Genomic DNA, 25,561 nt, shown 5'->3' with positions numbered 1-25,561 from the left:
ATAACTACAGAGCAAAAGTAGCTCTAGGAACGAAGTTTCAATTTTACAACTTAACATAACAAAATGATAACTCGCCCGATATGGCTACTACATCTTTTTGCCAATTGGCTAAATATCAATATGACCGCTCGACCTTCCCCATGATGTCATTGTGTAATTTGAATATAAACTTTGCGGTGAATCTGCTGACCAGCAGATCTCTTCCAGATCCCAACAACCTCCAAAACCTAATATATTTTATACGTCTGGTTCTTTTCAGAACCATTCTCCTCATTGAGAAATTATTTGCACATGGTGTTTCCGCAAACCTTTCATTATTCATTATCTGATAGATTTGTTTCCACAGTGAGTGGAGGTGACATAATAGTGTTACTTAAAGTGGCCAGGCAAGGCCATGGGAAAGTCCCTCTAAAACAAAGGGTTTGGTTAGATCAAAGACCCAAACAGTGGCCTTGCAGAAGTCATACCAATTAATACCAGCCAATTTCGATCGTGTACCCTTGTGGATAGGAAACTTTTAGGAAATTTCCATTTCCCAAATATACAATAAAGTACTGCAACTGGAAATATAATGTCACACAATACAAGTACGAACAGATGCATGCACATGACCATTCTCACCAATGTTAAGCTTTCTGTCTACGTCCGTTTAGATCTTACAAAGGTGTGTTTTTCTCATCGATATGCATTCTTTCGTGTCTTTTTAGATTACGTTTGGCAGAATGGGCATAACCACAGGTCTCGCAAACAAACGGTTCTCAACGCTGTGAATCATTTCGTTCCTGTTTCGAGTACTTTGACCAGAAAATGCTTTACCACAGATTTTACAGACATGGTTTTTCTCCAGTATGCACCCTTTCACGTCCCTGTGGATGACATTTTGCAGAAAAGGCTTTACCACATGTCACACAAACAAATGGTTTATCGATGTGCTTTTTTGCATGCCTGTTTCGACTGTGTTAGAAACGGCTTTTCCGTAGGTCTTACAAAAATTGTTTTATCACCGATGTGTATATTTTTTCATGTCCACTTAGATTACCTTTGTCAGAAAAGGCTTTACCACAGGTCTCACAAACAAATGGTTTTCACCGGTGTGTCTTCCTTCATGTATTTTTAGATGACATTTCTCAAGAAAGGCTTTACAGTCATAGAAACATAATGGTTTACCAATGTGCATTTTTACATGCCTGTTTCGACTACCTGTGTTAGAAAAGGCTTTACAGAAGGTCTCGCAAACAAATGGTTTCTCACTACTGTGAATCATTTCATGCCTGTCTCGAGTACTTTGACCAGAAAAGGCTTTACCACAAATTTCACATCTGTGTCGACTACCTTTGACACAGGTCTCGTAAACAAATGGTTTTTCACCGGCGTGCATTCTTTCATGTCTAGTGAGATCACCCTTGCCAGAAAAGGCTTTACCACAGGTCTCACAAACAAATGGTTTTTCACCGGTTTGTCTTCTTTCATGTATTTTTAGAGTACATTTCTGAAGAAAGGCTTTACCACATGCAGGTCACACAAACAATGGTTTACCGATGTGCATTTTTACATGCCTGTTTCGACTACCTGTGTTAGAAAAGGCTTTACCACAGGTCTCGCAAACAAATGGTTTCTCATTAGTGTGAATTCGTTCATGTCTAATTAGATGACCTTGGTTGGAGAAGGCTTGACCACAGGTCACACAAACAAATGGTTTTTCACCGGTGTGCATTCTTTCATGTATAGTGAGTTCACTCTGGCTAGAAAAGGCTTTACCACAGATTTCACAGACAAATGGTTTTTCTCCAGTATGTAGCCTTTCATGTACATGTAGATTACCTTTGACAGAAAGGCTACACCACAGGTCTCACAAACAAATGGTTTTTCTCCAGTGTGCACCCTTTCATGTTCCTGTAGATAACACTTGGCAGAAAAGGCTTTGCCGCAGGTCTCACAAACATATGGTTTAACACCGATTTTTTTTTTTAATGTCTACTTATAGACAACCTTTGTCGGAAAAGGCTTTACCACAGGTCTCGTAAACAAATGGTTTTTCACCGGTGTGCATTCTTTCATGTCTAGTGAGATCACCCTTGCCAGAAAAGGCTTTACCACAGGTCTCACAAACAAATGGTTTTTCACCGGTGTGTCTTCTTTCATGTATTTTTAGAGTACATTTCTGAAGAAAGGCTTTACCACATGCAGGTCACACAAACAATGGTTTACAGATGTGCATTTTTACATGCCTGTTTCGACTACCTGTGTTAGAAAAGGCTTTACCGCAAGTCTCACAAACAAATGGTTTCTCATTAGTGTGAATTCGTTCATGTCTACTTAGACTACAACTGAACGAAAAGGCTTTACCGCAGGTCTCACAAATAAATGGTTTTTCACCGGTGTGCATTCTTTCATGTCTAGTGAGTTCATTCCGGTTAGAAAAGGCTTTACCACAGATTTCACAAACAAATGGTTTTTCTCCAGTATGCACCCTTTCATGTACATGTAGACTGCCTTTGACAGGAAAGGCTTTACCACAGGTCTCACAAACAAATGGTTTTTCTCCAGTGTGCACCCTTTCATGTCCCTGTAGATGACATTTGGCAGAAAAGGCTTTACCGCAGGTCTCACAAACATATGGTTTAACACCGGTGTGTATTCTTTCATGTATTTTTAGATTAAATTTCTCAAGAAAGGCTTTACCACAGGTCTCACAAACAAATGGTTTTTCTCCAGTGTGCACCCTTTCATGTATCTGTAGATTACCTTTGACAGAAAAGGCTTTACCACAGGTCTCACAAACAAATGGTTTTTCTCCAGTGTGCACCCTTTCATGTCCCTGTAGATGACATTTGGCAGAAAAGGCTTTACCGCAGGTCTCACAAACATATGGTTTAACACCGGTGTGCATTTTTGTATGTCTACGTAGATAACCTTTGTCAGAAAAGGCTTTACCACAGGTCTCACAAACAAATGGTTTCTCACCGCTGTGTATTCTTTCATGTATTTTTAGATGACATTGCTTACGAAAGGCTTTACCACAGGTCTCACAAACAAATGGTTTTTCTCCAGTATGCACCCTTTCATGTACCTGTAGACTACCTTTGACAGAAAAGGCTTGATCACAGGTCTTACAAGCAAATGGTTTCTTATTGATGTACATTCTTATGTCTATTTAGATCACCTTTGCGAGACAGGATTTACCACAGGTCTCACAAACATATGGCCTCTCACCTATGTACCTCCTTTCGTGTCTGCTTAGGTGTCCTTTATGAGAAAAGGCTTTCCACAAGCCTCATAATCATATAATTTTTCATCACCACTGTGGATCCACCCTCTTAATAGTTGGACCCCTCTAATAACACAGGCCTTATTACAACAATTCTTGCAAAATATTGTTTTACACAAGTAGGCCTACATGTACACGTATGCAGTTGATTCTGTCGCTCAGTGGGTTTTTACCACAAGTCTCACAAGAAAACGGTTTCCCACCAGTCTCCACTTCCTCTGATGACAATTTTGCTTCAAGCTTCGTGTGAAGAATGGACCCTCTTGTGCATGGTTGGACTCCGTTGATAAGAAAGGCTTTACAACAGGTATCGCAACAACAAAGTTTCTCCCAAGACCCCAGTACATGCATGCAGTCTGTTGAGCCTATGGAGATTTCGTCCGTCAGTGGGTTGACCACAAGCTTCACAAGAAAACAGTTTCTCACTTAAAGTGGACCCTCTGGTGACAATTAATCATCAAGCTTGATGAGAAGAGTTTGGTGTAGCGAAAAACAAATGTAACAGTTTTACTTGCATCTCCTCGTTTTGGAACCTCTTGAGGGCTGATAGAAACATCAAATATTACAACCAACCAATGTTTTTTGGCAGCATGTTTCAAGCTTATGAAGCATCATCACATTGGCCGGATGTGTTGATTTTCCTCAGGTTTCTCAGGGATTGGATCTGATTCACGAGATGCCACAACGGAAGTCAATTTGTAGTCGGTGTCGTCAAAAAGCAGATTGACACCCTAAGTTCAGGAAAAAAATTAAAACCAAAATGAACCGGTTCTAATGCTTTGTTGAATAATACCCACCGTGACGTGTTTGGGCCACAATTTGATTAAGACGAGAGAAATTCAGAACTTTTGGTTTTCTTTAATCAACTGTAGCCTTTTTGGGCTCGTACATAGATTTTTTTATGAATGACAAACATGGTTTATGGTGCGTGTACATGGTATACAAAAAATATGAGTACAGTTCCTATGGGCATGTTTATTTCTTAAAAATGCTTCCAATTTCAAATCTAGCAGCACTGATCCTCGTGTAACTTTATTGTGTTTGATTGATGGTCCTGGGTGCATACCTATGTTCCTCAATACTAATGTTCCCCCAAATCCTCACCCTAACCCTAACCCTAAGGATTTCGGGGAACATCAGAGTTAGGGAACATTTATAGCGGAGGTATCAAGCAGACCTCGTTGGTCCTTCATACAAGGTGGAGAACAGAATTCAGGCCTTGCACCATACATGTATATCAATCTCAATTTTTTGTTTGTTTTTGGAGAAATGTTAGGAATAGGACTATCAATTGGGATTCCGATTCCCAACCACATCAGCCTTTTTTTTTCTCAAATGACAAAGGATTTTACACAGCTTACATTTAACAGTAACGAAAAATGTTGTTGAGGACACAAGGGAATACATTATACAATAAAAATCATGGGGTTTAGGCTATAGATTAGGAGTATTTACTTTGTAGTTTTGTTTTTATATTTCCAAAATATTTACTTACTGTATGTGGAATTTTTTTTTTAGTTATGTGTGGATTTGTTTGTGTGTGGTTGTTTTTTTGTGTATTTTTTTTTTGGGGGGGGGGGATGCTGCTAGCAAAGCACTTGATGCAAAAAAAAATTTAAAAGGTGCATGCCAAGTTAGGGGTCGCGCCACATTAGGGGTGGCACACGCCACGTTAGGGTTGGCCCGTGCCACATATAAGGGCAGGTCCACACCACGTTATGGGTGGACTGCACAACATTAGGGGTGGACTGCGCAATATTAGGGGTGGCCTGCGCAACATTAGGGGTGGCACTGTCAGATTGTGTGAGGTTTAAGTGACAAAATACATGAAGTTGCAATTTCAAATTGATTTTCGGCTCCCCTAGCATAAGTAGCAATGTGACCAACATTCCATGCACAGGGCATACAATGTGTAGCTGTCTAACTCCATGGTCTAAAATGAGGTAGTCCAGTATGACAGCCACATTTATGGGGCTGTTACAGGCAGGGTGACCGTAAGGTCATGGCCAAATTCTGCTAAATGCACTTCAACAATCTGTCAGATTGATCAAATATCTGCCAAATCCCCCATAATTACTTGAAATACATGATAAACACTTAAAATAACAATGCATGCAGATGGTGTTGTGGATGCCTTTATAAACAATCTAGGCCTATACACATGTAGTTGCATATGGATGTTTTGAAATTGCATAAAGTTCAGGCAAAACAACAGGTTGCGTCATGACAAAGTCCAGTTCCAAGTGAACCTCAGGCGACCTACGCCAGCCAACCTGTCCCATTATGCAAGGGTTTCCTTACAGAAATCTCCCATGTAATTCCCATGGGAAATTTTCCCAAGGGACCCCATGGGAATTGCATGGTGAATTGGGCACCATGTAGCATGGGATTTTTCCCATGGGAGTTTTCCCATGGGCTTTTTCCCATGGGAAATTTTGTATGGGTTTTTTCCCATGTATGGTTACCTTTCATTTCTCAAAAAATGTATTGCTCCATGGTATTTTTCAATAACAACCTCCTTAATACATTTTAACTCTGTGTGTTAAGTCCTATTCACCGAATAGGTAAAGCACATTACGGAACAATCCCGATAGGGATTGTTCCACGTAACAGGAATGGCTTATGCACTCTGTGACCAATCTCCACATTATTGCTCCCATACCACTTGTCAAGTTGTACCATATTATCACAGTGTTCCCAATTTATTTTCTCATCAATGTTTCCAACCGTAATAACGTGTGAATCAATAGTATCCAAAGTTTGAATGACACATTTTCCACATAGAAAAATACTGTATGCATCATTTAACTTCACTTATCAACAGAAAAATTAAAAATGGTGCAATTACAACACTCGTTATTGTAAGCGATTCTCACAAAAATGTCCCATGGTGGTCCCATGGTGGTCCCATGGTGTCCCATGGTGTTCCCATGGTGTTCCCATGGTGTCCCATGGTGTTTATCCCATTGAGTTCAGTTGGTGAACATCCAATTAGAATTCTTGATAACATCTATGACCACAAGGGAAATATTTATTGAATTCAAATTTACAGCTAGGCGAATAAGTAATTAAATCAAAGACAGGTTTTCCTATAGCTTGGGAGTGCAATTGGGTCTATGATGGTTTTCCATGGCACATGCATGTTCTCCAGTATAACCCGGCAGTGTCCCCGTGCTGCCTTTTAAATCTCCATGGTGTTCCCATTGTGTCCATAATTTATATCACCCATATTATGGTGTTCCCATGGCGTCCGAATCCTCATGGTGTACCCATGTGTCTAAAATCCCCATGATGTTCCCATGGTGTCCAGTAAATCCCCATGGTGTTCCCATGGTGACATACAATCCCAATGGTGTTCCCATGGTGTCCATAAAATCGCCATGGGGTTCCCATGGTGTTCATAAATTCCCATGGTGTTCCCATGGTGTTCATTAATTCCACATGGTGTTCCCATGATGTCCTTAAAATCCCCATGGTGTTCCCATGGTGTCCGTAAAATCCCCATGGTGTTCCCATGGAGCTCATAAAATCCTCATGGTGTTCCCATGGTGTTCCAATGGAGCTCGTAAAATCCCCATGGTGTTCCCATGTTGTCCATGCAATCTCCATGGTGTTCCCATGGGTTTCCCATGATGAGCATAAAATCTCCCATGGTGATCATTTAACTTACATGGTGTTCTTGATGACCCCATGGGTTTCCCATGGGGTCCCATGGGAATCCCATGGGACCCCATGGGAATCCCATGGGATGCTCATGGGATATATATATGCATGATCGATCGCGAAAAGATTGAAGCATTTTAAAACAAATTTAAAAAAAATCCATTCTGTTAAATTTTCTGTCCAATTCGTTTTTTTAACAAAAGATCAAAGTTAACTGAAAATCGGAACGGTCACGTCACCCTTCATGCACTTGTCACAAGTCCCGTGTGTAATTTGTAAACAAAAATTGTCAATTTTTTCGACCTCCAATGACTCCCATCACGAAATGTTCGGCCCCCGTATTTCACACGTGTTATTTTGATATAGTTGGGTACCTAAAGGTGGGATCAAACCTCTGAAATATACAAAAAAATGTGAAATTACAAGAATTTCGCTCACCAAATCTAGTATCCGGAAGCGCTAGCGACGACCGTGTGTGCTTTGTAGCTGTCGATTGAGGGCGCTTGCCACAAAACCCGTTACGGAATAATAATTGAGACGCAACATGCATATGCGCAGACAACGGTCGGTTACTGTGTAGTAACATACATAACATACTTAGAATGGCTAAACCACATAATCATCACTAAAAAGAGACCAAATTACCAATAATTGAACACATTTTCATTCTGCAGATAATGATAATGTGCGCATATATCGTTGTCAGCTAAATTTTGTCCCATCCCTACACGATGTTTTGCAATATATATCATAAAAGTGGTGCCCTTGTTTTGTGACGTACTGTTTTGGGTTCTTTTTACTGAATTGCGCACATGTACCGCCCTTAAAAGCACTATTTATTGGCGTTTCTGTGCATAATCGTCGTTTCTGAACAGCGCCCCCATCGACAGTTGGAATAAGCCCCCCCCCCCCGCGCTTTTTGATTTTACGAAGCCAAATGTCTAGAGAAAAAATCTGTCTGCCTTTCACCACGGATGAGCAAGTGCCCTTTTCACAATTTTTTACATCCCCCCCTCCCCAATAAAAATGACCGCCTGCTACGCCACGGAGATGCTTTAGGTCATAAATTGTACGACTCTCTGACACTCCGGTGTGGCAGGTAATTCTGTCCCCCCTGGTAAATGTGTCCCCCCGGACAGATTTACCGGGTCGCGACCCGGTAAATCTGTCCGGGGGACACATTTACCTAGATAGATCTGTCCCCCTCCCTGGTAAATATGTCCCCCTGCCCAACGTTGAAAGTGTCCCCCTGGTAAATGTGTCCCCGTGCAAGTATCACCCATGCGATGATACGAGTCGTGCTCGTGAGCGCGCATCGCCGCAAGTACATGCTGCAAGATTTGTGGCAGTGTTTATCGCATGTGTACATAATGCTATCCCGCTACACTAAGGAAATTCATCCAATAGGAAATCTCGTTACGCGCTACGATGGGAACGCAGACCAATCCAAGTAGGCGTTATATCAATGAGGCGATCACCGTAGAATAGGGCCACTGTAGTGCATGACCGGTCATGCACTACAGTGGCCCTATTCTACGGTGGCCCTTGCTGTATTTTCACCGTACTCAGTCCGAATCGATCGAAACATATTGTGTTCACATTTCACATCTAAGAAAGAGACCAAAAAGTTAATTGTTTTCATCTTCATGAAGGTCAGACTAAAAAGTAAAAAATGTATACCTTGTTTGTAGACTGAATTCATCAAAACAATATAGAGAATGGCCTTCTGCGTTGCAAAACTAGGGGGACAAAAAAACCTGGAGGGGACAGAATTACCTGAAGGGGGACAGAATTAACGGGCCGGGGAGGACACTTTTACCTAGGTAATTCTGTCCCCCGGACACTTTTAACGGGGGACAGAATTACTGCCACACCGGTTAATTTGTTAAGTTTATTAAACTGTCCATGATTTCCGGACAACTGAGGGGGCTGTTGCTGTGATTTGGGGAGATACTTTCAGTTTAGAGGTTAATTTTCTTTTCAAACTCTGAATCTCAAACTTGCTTATTGAAAACATTCTGTGCAAAATGTTTGCTCACAGGATGACTGGCACGCACAATCACAAAAGACAAGATAGAGCATAAACTATACGACAGTCAATTATCAACAATGCTGGCCGCTTTTTAATGCTGAAATAGATGTGACATTAGTGAGTTTCTGCCTGAAATGACACATTGTTGCTTAAGAATATGGACATTATTATTTGCCTGGTCAAAACGAAAAGGGCACTTCAATTGCCATTGAAATTTGCAAAACAGCGATGATTGCAAAAAGGTTAAAATGGACACAAAGGTACCTTTTCAATGATTGTATTTAAAATATAAAAAAAACTGTATCCGATACATTGGCCCAGGAAAACTTCACACTGACATAAATATCGAGATTCGAATACCACTAATCATGATTTAGTACACTATCTGATCAGTGCAGTGTGAGATTAGTGGATCCTATCACACGTTAGCCCATGAATATACTAAATTCGCATTAGAATAACACCCAAAAGGCATTCCAAAATACCCTTAAAAATTTCCAAATTCAGTACCTTCCCCGATGACAATTTGGTGCTGATGGTAAAACTCGATGGACCTAGAGTTTAATGGTCCATTGGCGGAATTTACGGGTGGTCCGTGACGGTAACATTAAGAAATAATAATGCAAAACATGGGTTTAAAATACTACATTGTACTACTACAGTCATTATAGAGGGTGAATCAAAAAAGCGAAACCGAGATATTATTGCTAATTGGAACAGAAGTAGGGCACATGTGAATCAAAGGGAGATATCCTCTGTTAGGGTTGAATCTCGTCTTTATCATGACGTGTCCTTATACATTCACGGTTGACTGAGCAGTGACTAATTTTATGAAAGGGTCCATTGAGAGACTTGCGCCACTTTTCACGTTGAGATCTCTGTTTTCCCCCACACCTGCCCTAATGGGCAACCATAGCCTTTCACACTGAGACAAAAGACACAACACAAACCACAATTGGAAAGTGGCACAAGTCTCTAAATAGACCCTGTTATAAAATGGGCTCTGCTCAGTCAACCGTGTATGTAATGACATGACCATGGTGTCATTTTAAAGAGGAGACTCCACCCTAAGAGAGGATATCTCCATTTGATTCACATGTGCCATACTTCTGTTCCAATAAGCAATATTATCTCGGTTTCGTTTTTTTATCCACCCTGTACAACAGATCACGACACTCAGTTCAAAGGTCATAGTACTCGTAACTAAAACACCATAAAACAGTACATCAGCTAGTATCCAATAGATGGAGTATGACAGATCACATAACACTTTCTTGGGTAGCCAGACTGATTGTCCTTGTCCTCAACTTAAGGTGTTTAAAAGTACAACACATTATTGTTTGTACAATAAGATAAAAACAACACAGTGCATGCAATAACTACAAAATAACTTGAAAAAAGAATCAGTAATTCATTGTCTTGACTTGTCAATTGGAAAAAAGCAAGCATTGCTCCAAAAACATAATTTACAATATCTGAAACTAGTTAAGTGTGAATCAAGAATTAGAACACTTTAAGTCAACATCTAACCTAGATATATCCAGCAGACCTGCTACATCAGCTAAGTCACCATATTTGTAGGTGGAAGCTATACAAAAGAATACAATGATTCTTAAATGAACGGTTCTATAAAATATCAATTACCTGTAGATACTGATATACATGTACATGTAATAGCAACTTCAATTCACATCACCAACGATGTTTATGGTTCCCCATGATTCAATTCAAGTTGACTGTCAAACCTATCTTGCAGATCTCTTCTGTTTGAATCATTAAAAGTTCAAGAGATGTAGACAACTTCATTCACAGAAATGAAGACAAATGATCGAAATAAAGAACAACCAAATAAAAGAATGAATTTCCACTAACATAACTAAAGAGCAAAAGTAGCTCTAGGAACTAAGTTTCAATTTTACAACTTAACATAACAAAATAATAACTCGCCCGATATGGCTACTACATCTTTTTGCCAATTGGCTAAATATCAATTTGACCGCTCGACCTTCCCCATGATGTCATTGTGTAATTTGAATATAAACTTTGCGGTGAATCTGCTGACCAGCAAGATCTCTTCCAGATCCCAACAACCTCCAAAACCTAATAGATTTTATACCTCTGGTTCTTTTCAGAACCATTCTCCTAATTGAGAAATTATTTGCACATGGTGTTTCCGCAAACCTTTCATTATTCATTATCTGATAGATTTGTTTCCACAGTGAGTGGAGGTGACATAATGGTGTTACTTAAAGTAGCCAGGCAAGGCCATGGGAAAGTCCCTCTAAAACAAAGGGTTAGACCAAAGACCCAAACAGTGGCCTTGCAGAGGTCATACCAATTAATACCAGCCAATTTCGATCGTGTAAGGCTTCATGTATCCTTGTGGATAGGAAACGTTTAGGAAATTTTCATTTCCCAAATATACAAGTACTGCAACTGGAAATATAATGTCACACAATACAAGTACGAACAGATGCATGCACATGAACATTCTCACCAATGTTAAGCTTTCTGTCTACGTCCGTTTAGATCTTACAAAGGTGTGTTTTTCTCATCGATATGCATTCTTTCGTGTCTTTTTAGATTACGTTTGGCAGAATGGGCATAACCACAGGTCTCGCAAACAAACGGTTCTCAACGCTGTGAATCATTTCGTGCCTGTTTCGAGTACTTTGACCAGAAAATGCTTTACCACAGATTTTACAGACAAATGGTTTTTCTCCAGTACGCACCCTTTCACGTCCCTGTGGATGACATTTGGCAGAAAAGGCTTTACCACATGTCACACAAACAAATGGTTTACCGATGTGCTTTTTTGCATGCCTGTTTCGACTGTGTTAGAAACGGCTTTACCGTAGGTCTTACAAAAATTGTTTTATCACCGATGTGTATATTTTTTTCATGTCCACTTAGATTACCTTTGTCGAAAAGACTTTACCACAGGTCTCACAAACAAATGGTTTTTCACCGGTGTGTCTTCTTTCATGTATTATTAGATGACATTTCTCAAGAAAGGCTTGACAGTCATAGAAACATAATGGTTTACCAATGTGCATTTTTACATGCCTGTATCGACTACCTGTGTTAGAAAAGGCTTTACCGCAGGTCTCACAAACAATTGGTTTCTCACTACTGTGAATCATTTCATGCCTGTCTCGAGTACTTTGACCAGAAAAGGTTTTACCACAAATTTAACAGACAAATGTTGTTTTTTTCGACTATCTGTGTCGACTACCTTTGACACAGGTCTCGTAAACAAATGGTTTTTCACCGGTGTGCATTCTTTCACGTCTAGTGAGATCACCCTTGCCAGAAAAGGCTTTACCACAGGTCTCACAAACAAATGGCTTTCACCGGTTTGTCTTCTTTCATGTATTTTTAGAGTACATTTCTGAAGAAAGGCTTTACCACATGCAGGTCACACAAACAATGGTTTACCGATGTGCATTTTTACATGCCTGTTTCGACTACCTGTGTTAGAAAAGGCTTTACCACAGGTCTCGCAAACAAATGGTTTCTCATTAGTGTGAATTCGTTCATGTCTAATTAGATGACCTTGGTTGGAGAAGGCTTTACCACAGGTCACACAAACAAATGGTTTACCGATGTGCATTGTTTTACATGCTTGTTTCGACTACCTGTGTTAGAAAAGGCTTTACCACAGGTCTCGCAAACAAATGGTTTCTCATTAGTGTGAATTCGTTCATGTCTAATTAGATGACCTTGGTTGGAGAAGGCTTTACCACAGGTCTCACAAACAAATGGTTTTTCACCGGTGTGCATTCTTTCATGTCTAGTGAGTTCACTCTGGCTAGAAAAGGCTTTACCACAGATTTCACAGACAAATGGTTTTTCTCCAGTATGTAGCCTTTCATGTACATGTAGATTACCTTTGACAGAAAGGCTATACCACAGGTCTCACAAACAAATGGTTTTTCACCGGTGTGTCTTCTTTCATGTATTTTTAGAGTACATTTCTGAAGAAAGGCTTTACCACATGCAGGTCACACAAACAATGGTTTACCGATGTGTATTTTTACATGCCTGTTTCGACTACCTGTGTCAGAAAAGGCTTTACCGCAAGTCTCACAAACAAATGGTTTCTCATTGGTGTGAATTCGTTCATGTCTACTTAGACTATAACTGAACGAAAAGGCTTTGCCGCAGGTCTCACAAATAAATGGTTTTTCACCGGTGTGCATTCTTTCATGTCTAGTGAGTTCATTCTGGTAAGAAAAAGGCTTTCCCACAGATTTCACAAACAAATGGTTTTTCTCCAGTATGCACCCTTTCATGTACATGTAGACTGCCTTGGACAGAAAAGGCTTTACCACAGGTCTCACAAACAAATGGTTTTTCTCCAGTGTGCACGCTTTCATGTCCCTGTAGATGACATTTCCTACGAAAGGCTTTACCACAGGTCTCACAAACAAATGGTTTTTCTCCAGTGTGCACCCTTTCATGTCTAGTGAGATCACCCTTGCCTGAACAGGCTTTACCACATATTTTACAGACAAATGGTTTTTCTCCAGTATGCACCCTTTCATGTACATGTAGACTGCCTTTGACAGAAAAGGCTTTACCACGGGTCTCACAAACAAATGGTTTAACACCGATGTGTATTTTTTCATGTCCACTTAGAGTACTTTTAACAGAAAAGGCTTTACCACAGGTCTCACAAACAAATGGTTTTTCTCCAGTGTGCACTCTTTCATGTACCTGTAGATGACATTTGGCAGAAAAGGCTTTACTGCAAGTCTCACAAACATATGGTTTAACACCGATGTGTATTTTTTCATGTCCACTTAGAGTACTTTTAACAGAAAAGGCTTTACCACAGGTCTCACAAACAAATGGTTTCTCACAGCTGTGTATTCTTTCATGTATTTTTAGATGATATTTCTTACGAAAGGCTTTACCAAAGGTCTCGCAAACAAATGGTTTTTCACCGGTGTGCATTCTTTCATGTCTATTGAGATCACCCTTGCCAGAACAGGCTTTACCACAGATTTCACAGACAAATGGTCGTTCTCCAGTATGCACCCTTTTATGTATCTGTAGATTTCCTTTGACAGAAAAGGCTTTACCACAGGTCTCACAAACATATGGTTTAACACTGGTGTGTATTTTTGTATGTCTACGTAGTTTACCTTTGTCAGAAAAGGCTTTACCACAGGTCTCACAAACAAATGGTTTTTCACCGGTGTGTTTTCTTTCATGTATTTCTAGATCACCTTTGACAGAAAAGGCTTTACCACAGATTTCACAAACAAATGGTTTTTCTCCAGAATGCACCCTTTTATGTCGCTGTAGATCACCTTTGACAGAAAAGGCTTTGCCACAGGTCTCACAAACAAATGGTTTTTCACCTGTGTGTCTTCTTTCATGTATTTTTAGATTAAATTTCTCAAAAAAGGCTTTACCACAGGTCTCACAAACAAATGGTTTTTCTCCAGTGTGCACCCTTTCATGTCCCTGTAGATAACATTTCCTACGAAAGGCTTTACCACAGGTCTCACAAACAAATGGTTTTTCTCCAGTGTGCACGCTTTCATGTCCATGTAGATTACATTTCCTACGAAAGGCTTTACCACAGGTCTCACAAACAAATGGTTTTTCTCCAGTGTGCACCCTTTCATGTCTATTGAGATCACCCTTGCCAGACCAGGCTTTACCACAGATTTCACAGACAAATGGTCTTTCTCCAGTATGCACCCTTTCATGTCTATTTAGATTACCTTTGACAGAAAAGGCTTTACCACAGGTCTCACAAACAAATGGTTTTTCTCCAGTGTGCACCCTTTCATGTCCCTGTAGATGACATATGGCAGAAAAGGCTTTACCGCAGGTCTCACAAACATATGGTTTAACACCGGTGTGTATTTTTGTATGTCTACGTAGATAACCTTTGTCAGAAAAGGCTTTACCACAGGTCTCACAAACAAATGGTTTCTCGCCGCTGTGTATTCTTTCATGTATTTTAGATGACATTGCTTACGAAAGGCTTTACCACAGGTCTCACAAACAAATGGTTTTTCTCCAGTATGCACCCTTTCATGTACCTGTAGACTACCTTTGACAGAAAAGGCTTGATCACAGGTCTTACAAACAAATGGTTTCTTATTGATGTACATTCTTATGTCTATTTAGATCACCTTTGCGAGACAGGATTTACCACAGGTCTCACAAACATATGGCCTCTCACCTAAGTACCTCCTTTCGTGTCTGCTTAGATGTCCTTTTAGAGAAAAGGCTTTTCCACAAGCCTCATAATCATATAGTTTTTCATCACCACTGTGGATCCACCCTCTTAATGGTTGGACCTCTCTAATAACACAGGCCTTATTACAACAATTCTTGCAAAATATTGTTTTACACAAGTAGGCCTACATGTACACGTATGCAGTCTCTTGCATAAGTGTAGATTCTGTCGCTCAGTGGGTTTTTACCACAAGTCTCGTAAGAAAACACTTTCCCACCAGTCTCCACTTCCTCTGATGACAATTTTGCTTCAAGCTTCATGTGAAGAATGGACCCTCTTGTGCATGGTTGGACTCCGTTGATAAGAAAGGCTTTACAACAGGTATCGCAACAACAAAGTTTCTCCCAAGACCCAGTACATGCATGCAGTCAGTTGAGCCTATGGAGATTTCGTCCATCAGTGGGTTTGACCACAAGCTTCACAAGAAAACAGTTTCTCGCTTAAAGTGGACCCTCTGGTGACAATTTATCATCAAGCTTGATGAGAAGAGTTTGGTGAAGCGAAAAACAAATGTAACAGTTTTACTTGCATCTCCTCGTTTTGGAACCTCTTGAGGGCTGATAGAAACATCAAATATTACAACCAACCAATGTTTTTTGGCAGCATGTTTCAAGCTTATGAAAGCATCATTACATTGGCCGGATGTGTTGATTTTCCTCAGGTTTCTCAGGGATTGGATCTGATTCACGAGATGCCACAACGGAAGTCAATTTGTAGTCGGTGTTGTCAAAAAGCAGATTGACACCCTAAGTTCAGGAAAAAAATTACAAACAAAATGAACCGGTTCTAATGCTTTGTTGAATAATACCCAACGTGACGTGTTTGGGCCACAATTTGATTAAGACGAGAGAGAGACGAAGAAATTCAGAACTTTTTGGTTTTCTTTAATCAACTGTAGCCTTTTTGGGCTCGTACATAAAAATTTTTATGAATGAAAAACGTGATTTATTGTGCGTGTACATGGTATACAAAAAATATGAGTACAGTTCCTATGGGCATGTTTATTTCTTAAAAATGCTTCCAATTTCAAATCTAGCAGCACTGATCCCTGTGTAACTTTATTGTGTTTGATTGATGGTCCTGGGTGCATACCTATGTTCCCCAATACTAATGTTCCCCCAAATCCTCACCCTAACCCTAACCCTAAGGATTTCGGGGAACATCAGAGTTAGGGAACATTGATAGCGGGAGAATCAGGCAGACCTCGTTTGGTCCTTCATACAAGGTGGAGAACAGAATTCAGGCCTTGCACCATACATGTATATCAATCTCAATTTTTTGTTTGTTTTTGGAGAAATGTTAGGAATAGGACTATCAATTGGGATTCCGATTACCAACCACATCAGCCCTTTTTTTTTCAAATGACAAAGGATTTTACACAGCTTACATTTAACAGTAACGAGAAATGTTGTTGAGGGCACAAGGGAATACATTATACAATAAAAATCATGGGGGTTTAGGCTATAGATTAGGAGTATTTACTTTGTAGTTTTGTTTTTATATTTCCAAAATATTTACTTACTGTATGTGAAATTTTTTTTTAGTTATGTGTGGATTTGTGTGTTTGTGTGGTACTTTTTTTTCGGGGGAGGGGGATGCATTCCATTAGGATGGAATATATGTTACCTTATTTCAGTCAACTTGATCAATTCAATTTTCGGCTCCCCTAGCATAAGTAGCAATGCGACCAACATTCCATGCACAGGGCATACAATGTGTAGCTGTTTAACTTCATGGTCTAAAATGAGGTAGTCCAGTATGACAGCCACATTTATGGGGCTGTTACAGGCAGGGTGACCGTAAGGTCATGGCCAAATTCTGCTAAATGCACTTGAACAATCTGTCAGATTGATCAAATATCTGCCAAATCCCAAGATTCGAAATACATGATAAACACTTAAAATAACAATACATGCAGATGGTGTTGTGGTTGTTGCCTTTGTAAACAATCTAGGCCTATACACATGTAGTTGCATATGGATGTTTTGAAATTGCATAAAGTTCAGGCAAAACAACCGGTTGCGTCATGACAAAGTCCAGTTCCAAGTGAACCTCAGGCGACCTACGCCAGCCAACCTGTCCCATTATGCAAGGGTTTGTTTGAAAAGATTGAAGCTTTTTAAACCAAATTAGGGGCCCGGCACCACTTTTTTCGACTCGCCTGTTTTACTGCCAGGCCAAATAACAGGCATGCAACTTGGAATTAACAAAAAAACGAGGAAATACCAAATTTTACAAGACTTTGTACTGTGTTTTTTAATTTTAAATGGCAAAAGTCTGAAGTGAAAAACGAGGAAATCAGCTGATCCGAGGAAGAGTTGCATGCCTGAAATAACCATTTGTGCAGAATTCTGCAAGAAATTTGCAAAAAAAAAATCCATTCTGTCAAATTTTCTGTCCAATTTGTTTTTTAACAAAAGAAATCCGTCAAAGTTAACTGAAAATCGGAACGGTCACGTCACCCTTCATGCCCTCATTACAGACACACTCTCGGAAAAAATGGTCCGGATAACATTGTTAACTTATTTCTTATGATGGGACTGCGGTTTGGCCGAAGTCAATTGAGCGTGATCGGCTGACTGATAAGGTTTACGTACAAAACCCCGAACCAACGAGGTTTTTGTATAGAAAGCACCCGGACCACATTTTTGCGAAAGTGTGTCCGTAATGCTTGTCACAAGTCCCGTGTGTGATTTGTAAACAAAAGTTGTCAATTTTTCGACGTCCAATGACTCCCATCCCGAAATGTTTGGCCCCCGTATTTCACACGTGTTATTTTGATATAGTTGGGTACCTAAAGATAGGATCAAACCTCTGAAATATAAAAAAAAAAGTGAAATTACAAGCATTTCGCTCACCAAATCTAGTATCCGGAAGCGCTAGCGACGACCGTGTGTGCTTTGTAGCTGTCGATTGAGGGCGCTTGCCACAAAACCCGTTACGGAATAATAATTGAGACGCAACATGCATATGCGCAGACAACGGTCGGTTACTGTGTAATAACATACATAACATACTTAGAATGGCTAAACCACATAATCATCACTAAAAAGAGACCAAATTACCAATAATTGAACACATTTTCATTCTGCAGATAATGATAATGTGCGCATATATCGTTGTCAGCTAAATTTTGTCCCATCCATACACGATGTTTTGCAATATATATCATAAAAGTGGTGCCCTTGTTTTGTGACGTACTGTTTTGGGTTCTTTTTACTGAATTGCGCACATGTACCGCCCTTAAAAGCACTATTTATTGGCGTTTCTGTGCATAATCGTCGTTTCTGAACAGCGCCCCCATCGACAGTTGGAATAAGCCCCCCCCCGCGCTTTTTGATTTTACGAAGCCAAATGTCTAGAGAAAAAACCTGTCTGCCTTTCACCACGGATGAGCAAGTGCCCTTTTCACAATTTTTTACATCCCCCCCCCCCCCCCCCCAATAAAAATGACCGCCTGCTACGCCACTGAGATGCTTTAGGTCATAAATTGTACGACTCTCTGACACTCCGGTGTGGCAGGTAATTCTGTCCCCCCTGGTAAATGTGTCCCCCCGGACAGATTTACCGGGTCGCGACCCGGTAAATCTGTCCGGGGGACACATTTACCTAGATAGATCTGTCCCCCTCCCTGGTAAATATGTCCCCCTGCCCAACGTTGAAAGTGTCCCCCTGGTAAATGTGTCCCCGTGCAAGTATCACCCATGCGATGATACGAGTCGTGCTCGTGAGCGCGCATCGCCGCAAGTACATGCTGCAAGATTTGTGGCAGTGTTTATCGCATGTGTACATAATGCTATCCCGCTACACTAAGGAAATTCATCCAATAGGAAATCTCGTTACGCGCTACGATGGGAACGCAGACCAATCCAAGTAGGCGTTATATCAATGAGGCGATCACCGTAGAATAGGGCCACTGTAGTGCATGACCGGTCATGCACTACAGTGGCCCTATTCTACGGTGGCCCTTGCTGTATTTTCACCGTACTCGGTCCGAATCGATCGAAACATATTGTGTTCACATTTCACATCTAAGAAAGAGACCAAAAAGTTAATTGTTTTCATCTTCATGAAGGTCAGACTAAAAAGTAAAAAATGTATACCTTGTTTGTAGACTGAATTCATCAAAACAATATAGAGAATGGCCTTCTGCGTTGCAAAACTAGGGGGACAAAAAAACCTGGAGGGAACAGAATTACCTGAAGGGGGACAGAATTAACGGGCCGGGGAGGACACTTTTACCTAGGTAATTCTGTCCCCCCGGACACTTTTAACGGGGGACAGAATTACTGCCACACCGGTTAATTTGTTAAGTTTATTAAACTGTCCATGATTTCCGGACAACTGAGGGGGCTGTTGCTGTGATTTGGGGAGATACTTTCAGTTTAGAGGTTAATTTTCTTTTCAAACTCTGAATCTCAAACTTGCTTATTGAAAACATTCTGTGCAAAATGTTTGCTCACAGGATGACTGGCACGCACAATCACAAAAGACAAGATAGAGCATAAACTATACGGCAGTCAATTATCAAAAATGCTGGCCGCTTTTAAATGCTGAAATAGATGTGACATTAGTGAGTTTCTGCCTGAAATGACACATTGTTCCTTAAGAATATGGACATTATTATTTGCCTGGTCAAAACGAAAAGAGCACTTCAATTGCCATTGAAATTTGCAAAACAGCGATGATTGCAAAAAGGTTAAAATGGACACAAAGGTACCTTTTCAATGATTGTATTTAAAATATAAAAAAACTGTATCCGATACATTGGCCCAGGAAAACTTCACACTGACATACATATCGAGATATTCGAATACCACTAATCATGATTTAGTACACTATCTGATCAGTGCAGTGTGAGATTAGTGGATCCTATCACACGTTAGCCCATGAATATACTAAATTCGCATTAGAATAACACCCAAAAGGCATTCCAAAATACCCTTAAAAATTTCCAAATTCAGTACCTTCCCCGATGACAATTTGGTGCTGATGGTAAAACTCGATGGACCTAGAGTTTAATGGTCCATTGGCGGAATTTACGGGTGGTCCGTGACGGTAACATTAAGAAATAATAATGCAAAACATGGGTTTAAAATACTACATTGTACTACTACAGTCATTATAGAGGGTGAATCAAAAAAGCGAAACCGAGATATTATTGCTAATTGGAACAGAAGTAGGGCACATGTGAATCAAAGGGAGATATCCTCTGTTAGGGTTGAATCTCGTCTTTATCATGACGTGTCCTTATACATTCACGGTTGACTGAGCAGTGACTAATTTTATGAAATGGTCCATTGAGAGACTTGCGCCACTTTTCACGTTGAGATCTCTGTTTTCCCCCACACCTGCCCTAATGGGCAACCATAGCCTTTCACACTGAGACAAAAGACACAACACAAACCACAATTGGAAAGTGGCACAAGTCTCTAAATAGACCCTTTTATAAAATGGGCTCTGCTCAGTCAACCGTGTATGTAATGACATGACCATGGTGTCATTTTAAAGAGGAGACTCCACCCTAAGAGAGGATATCTCCATTTGATTCACATGTGCCATACTTCTGTTCCAATAAGCAATATTATCTCGGTTTCGTTTTTTTATCCACCCTGTACAACAGATCACGACACTCAGTTCAAAGGTCATAGTACTCCTAATTTAAACACCATAAAACAGTACATCAGCTGGTATCCAATAGATGGAATATGACAGATCACATAACACTTTATTGGGTAGCCAGACTGATTGTCCTTGTCCTCAACTTAAGGTGTTTAAAAGTACAACACATTATTGATTGTACAATAAGATAAAAACAACACAGTGCATGCAATAACTACAAAATAACTTGAAAACAGAATCAGTAATTCATTGTCTTGACTTGTCAATTGGAAAAAAGCAAGCATTGCTCCAAAAACATAATTTACAATATCCGAACCTAGTTAAGTGTGAATCAAGAATTAGAACACTTTAAGTCAACATATAACCTAGATATATCTAGCAGACCTGCTACATCAGCTAAGTCACCATATTTGTAGGTGGAAGCTATACAAAAGAATACAATGATTCTTAAATGAACGGTTCTATAAAATATCAATTACCTGTAGATACTGATATACATGTACATGTAATAGCAACTTCAATTCACATCACCAACGATGTTTATGGTTCCCCCATGATTCAATTCAAGTTGACTGTCAAACCTATCTTGCAGATCTCTTCTGTTTGAATCATTAAAAGTTCAAGAGATGTAGACAACTTCATTCACAGAAATGAAGACAAATGATCGAAATAAAGAACAACCAAATAAAAGAATGAATTTCCACTAACATAACTACAGAGCAAAAGTAGCTCTAGGAACTAAGTTTCAATATTACAACTTAACATAACAAAATGATAACTCACCCGATATGGCTACCACATCTTTTTGCCAATTGGCTAAATATCAATATGACCGCTCCTTCCCCATGTCATTGTGAAATATGAATATAAACTTTGCGGTGAATCTGCTGACCAGCAAGATCTCTTCCAGATCCCAACAACCTCCAAAACCTAATGGATTTTATACCTCTGGTTCTTTTCAGAACCATTCTCCTAATTGAGAAATTATTGGCACATGGTGTTTCCGCAAACCTTTCATTATTCATTATCTGATAGATTTGTTTCCACAGTGAGTGGAGGTGACATAATAGTGTTACTTAAAGTAGCCAGGCAAGGCCATGGGAAAGTCCCTCTAAAACAAAGGGTTTGGTTAGATCAAAGACCCAAACAGTGGCCTTGCAGAAGTCATACCAATTAATACCAGCCAATTTCGATCGTGTACCCTCATGTGGATAGGAAACTTTTAGGAAATTTCCATTTCCCAAATATACAATAAAGTACTGCAACTGGAAATATAATGTCACACAATACAAGTACGAACAGATGCATGCACATGAACATTCTCACCAATGTTAAGCTTTCTGTCTACGTCCGTTTAGATCTTACAAAGGTGTGTTTTTCTCATCGATATGCATTCTTTCGTGTCTTTTTAGATTACGTTTGGCAGAATGGGCTTTACCACAGGTCTCGCAAACAAACGGTTTCTCAACGCTGTGAATCATTTCGTGCCTGTTTCGAGTACTTTGACCAGAAAATGCTTTACCACAGATTTTACAGACATGGTTTTTCTCCAGTATGCACCCTTTCACGTCCCTGTGGATGACATTTGGCAGAAAAGGCTTTACCACATGTCACACAAACAAATGGTTTACCGATGTGCTTTTTTGCATGCCTGTTTCGACTGTGTTAGAAACGGCTTTACAGTAGGTCTTACAAAAATTGTTTTATCACCGATGTGTATTTGTTCATGTCCACTTAGATTACCTTTGTCAGAAAAGGCTTTACCACAGGTCTCACAAACAAATGGTTTTTCACCGGTGTGTCTTCTTTCATGTATTATTAGATGACATTTCTCAAGAAAGGCTTTACAGTCATAGAAACATAATGGTTTACCAATGTGCATTTTTACGTGCCTGTATAGACTACCTGTGTTAGAAAAGGCTTTACAGAAGGTCTCGCAAACAAATGGTTTCTCACTACTGTGAATCATTTCATGCCTGTCTCGAGTACTTTGACCAGAAAAGGCTTTACCACAAATTTCACAGACAAATGGTTTTTCGACTATCTGTGTCGACTACCTTTGACAGAAAAGGTTTATTACCACAGGTCTCGCAAACAAATGGTTTCTCATTAGTGTGATTTCGTTCATGTCTAATTAGATGACCTTGGTTGGAGAAGGCTTTACCACAGGTCACATAAACAAATGGTTTACCGATGTGCATTGTTTTGCATGCCTGTTTCGACTACCTGTGTTAGAAAAGGCTTTACCACAGGTCTCACAAACAAATGGTTTTTCACCGGTGTGCACCCTTTCATGTCCCTGTAGATGACATTTGGCAGAAAATGCTTTACCACAGGTCTCACAAACATATGGTTTAACACCGCTGTGTATTTTTTCATGTCCACTTAGACTACTTTTAACAGAAAAGGCTTTACCACAGGTCTCACAAACAAATGGTTTCTCACCGCTGTGTATTCTTTCATGTATTTTTAGATGATAGTTCTTACGAAAGGCTTTACCGCAGGTCTCACAAACAAATGGTTTTTCACCGGTGTGCACCCTTTCATGTCCCTGTAGATGACATTTGGTAGAAAAGGCTTTACCGCAGGTCTCACAAACATATGGTTTAACACCGCTGTGTATTTTTTCATGTCCACTTAGACTATTTTTAACAGAAAAGGCTTTACCACAGGTCTCACAAACAAATGGTTTCTCACCGCTGTGTATTCTTTCATGTATTTTTAGATGGTATTTCTTACGAAAGGCTTTACCACAGGTCTCGCAAACAAATGGTTTTTCACCGGTGTGCACTCTTTCATGTCTAGTGAGATCACCCTTGCCAGAACAGGCTTTACCACAGATTTCACAGACAAATGGTCTTTCTCCAGTATGCACCCTTTTATGTATCTGTAGATTTCCTTTGACAGAAAAGGCTTTACCACAGGTCTCACAAACAAATGGTTTTTCTCCAGTGTGCACCCTTTCATGTCCCTGTAGATGACATTTGGCAGAAAAGGCTTTACCGCAGGTCTCACAAACATATGGTTTAACACCGGTGTGTAACTTTGTATGTCTACGTAGATTACCTATGTCAGAGAAGGCTTTACCACAGGTCTTACAAACAAATGGTTTTTCACCGGTGTGTATTCTTTCATGTTTTTCTAGATCACCTTTGACAAAAAAGGCTTTACTACAGATTTCACAAACAAATGTTTTTTCTCCAGAATGCACCCTTTTATGTCGCTGTAGATAACCTTTGACAGAAAAGGCTTTACCACAGGTCCCACAAACAAATGGTTTTTCACTGGTGTGTCTTCTTTCATGTATTTTTAGATTAAATTTCTCAAGAAAGGCTTTACCACAGGTCTCACAAACAAATGGTTTTTCTCCAGTGTGCACCCTTTCATGTCCCTGTAGATGACATTTCCTACGAAAGGCTTTACCACAGGTCTCACAAACAAATGGTTTTTCTCCAGTGTGCACCTTTTCATGTCCCTGTAGATGACATTTGGCAGAAAAGGCTTTAGCACCGATGTGTATTTTTTCATGTCTACTAAGACTACCTTTGACAGAAAAGGCTTTACCACAGGTCTCACAAACAAATGGTTTCTCACCGCTGTGTATTCTTTCATGTATTTTTAGATGACATTGCTTACGGAAGGCTTTACCACAGGTCTCACAAACAAATAGTTTTTCTCCAGTATGCACCCTTTCATGTACCTGTAGACTACCTTTGACAGAAAAGGCTTTACCACAGGTCTTACAAACAAATGGTTTCTTATTGATGTACATTCTTATGTCTATTTAGATCACCTTTGCGAGACAGGATTTACCACAGGTCCCACAAACATATGGCCTCTCACCTATTTACCTCCTTTCGTGCTGCTTAGATGTCTTTTGTGAGAAAAGGCTTTTCCACAAGCCTCATAATCATATAGTTTTTCATCACCACTGTGGATCCACCCTCTTAATGGCTGGACCCCTCTAATAACACAGGCCTTATTACAACAATTCTTGCAAAATATTGTTTTACACAAGTAGGCCTACATGTACACGTATGCAGTTGATTCTGTCGCTCAGTGGGTTTTTACCACAAGTCTCACAAGAAAACGGTTTCCCACCAGTCTCCACTTCCTCTGATGACAATTTTGCTTCAAGCTTCGTGTGAACCTCTTGTGCATGGTTGGACTCCGTTGATAAGAAAGGCTTTACAACGGGTATCGCAACAACAAAGTTTCTCCCAAGACCCAAGTACATGCATGCAGTCTGTTGAGCCTATGGAGATTTCGTCCGTCAGTGGGTTGACCACAAGCTTCACAAGAAAACAGTTTCTCACTTAAAGTGGACCCTCTGGTGAGAATTTATCATCAAGCTTGATGAGAAGAGTTTGGTGTAGCGAAAAACAAATGTAACAGTTTTACTTGCATCTCCTCGTTTTGGAACCTCTTGAGGGCTGATAGAAACATCAAATATTACAACCAACCAATTTTTTTTGGCAGCATGTTTCAAGCTTACGAAGCATCATCACATTGGCCGGATGTGTTGATTTTCCTCAGGTTTCTCAGGGATTGGATCTGATTCACAAGATGCCACAACGGAAGTCAATTTGTAGTCGGTGTTGTCAAAAAGCAGATTGACACCCTAAGTTCAGGGAAAAAATTAAAAACAAAATGAACCGGTTCTAATGCTTTAGTGAATAATATCCACCGTGACGTGTTTGGGCCACAATTTGAT

At 40.0% G+C, this 25,561-nt stretch overlaps 3 protein-coding genes across 3 annotated transcripts; all 3 read right to left on the bottom strand.

Annotated features, from left to right (window-relative positions):
• Positions 1 to 2,105: 2,105 nt before the first annotated feature.
• LOC119720353 (gastrula zinc finger protein XlCGF49.1-like) lies at positions 2,106 to 12,244 on the bottom strand. The gene is made up of 5 exons (XM_038190008.1): positions 12,199 to 12,244; positions 11,498 to 11,596; positions 10,494 to 10,551; positions 2,731 to 2,975; positions 2,106 to 2,562 (listed from the first exon to the last, which is right to left on the bottom strand). The coding sequence occupies exons 1-5, from the start codon at positions 12,242 to 12,244 to the stop codon at positions 2,189 to 2,191; spliced, it is 822 nt and encodes a 273-aa protein (XP_038045936.1). The 3' UTR covers positions 2,106 to 2,188.
• A 169-nt stretch (positions 12,245 to 12,413) lies between these two features.
• On the bottom strand, positions 12,414 to 25,466 carry LOC119720351 (zinc finger protein OZF-like). Its single transcript, XM_038190006.1, has 3 exons — positions 24,998 to 25,466; positions 13,251 to 15,499; positions 12,414 to 12,434 (listed from the first exon to the last, which is right to left on the bottom strand). Exons 2-3 carry the CDS (start codon positions 14,952 to 14,954, stop codon positions 12,414 to 12,416), a joined length of 1,725 nt encoding a protein of 574 aa, XP_038045934.1. The 5' UTR covers positions 14,955 to 15,499; positions 24,998 to 25,466.
• Positions 20,603 to 24,662, bottom strand: LOC119720350 (zinc finger protein 709-like). The gene is made up of 2 exons (XM_038190005.1): positions 23,074 to 24,662; positions 20,603 to 20,607 (listed from the first exon to the last, which is right to left on the bottom strand). The coding sequence occupies exons 1-2, from the start codon at positions 24,617 to 24,619 to the stop codon at positions 20,603 to 20,605; spliced, it is 1,551 nt and encodes a 516-aa protein (XP_038045933.1). The 5' UTR covers positions 24,620 to 24,662.
• Positions 25,467 to 25,561: the final 95 nt, after the last annotated feature.

The sequence above is a fragment of the Patiria miniata genome, unplaced genomic scaffold (genome assembly GCF_015706575.1).
Source record: "Patiria miniata isolate m_02_andy unplaced genomic scaffold, ASM1570657v1 HiC_scaffold_9, whole genome shotgun sequence".
NCBI classification, from domain to species: Eukaryota; Metazoa; Echinodermata; class Asteroidea; order Valvatida; family Asterinidae; genus Patiria; species Patiria miniata.
The sequence above is the reverse complement of the archived record's forward strand: the minus strand, read 5'-3'. Positions and strand labels throughout refer to the sequence as shown.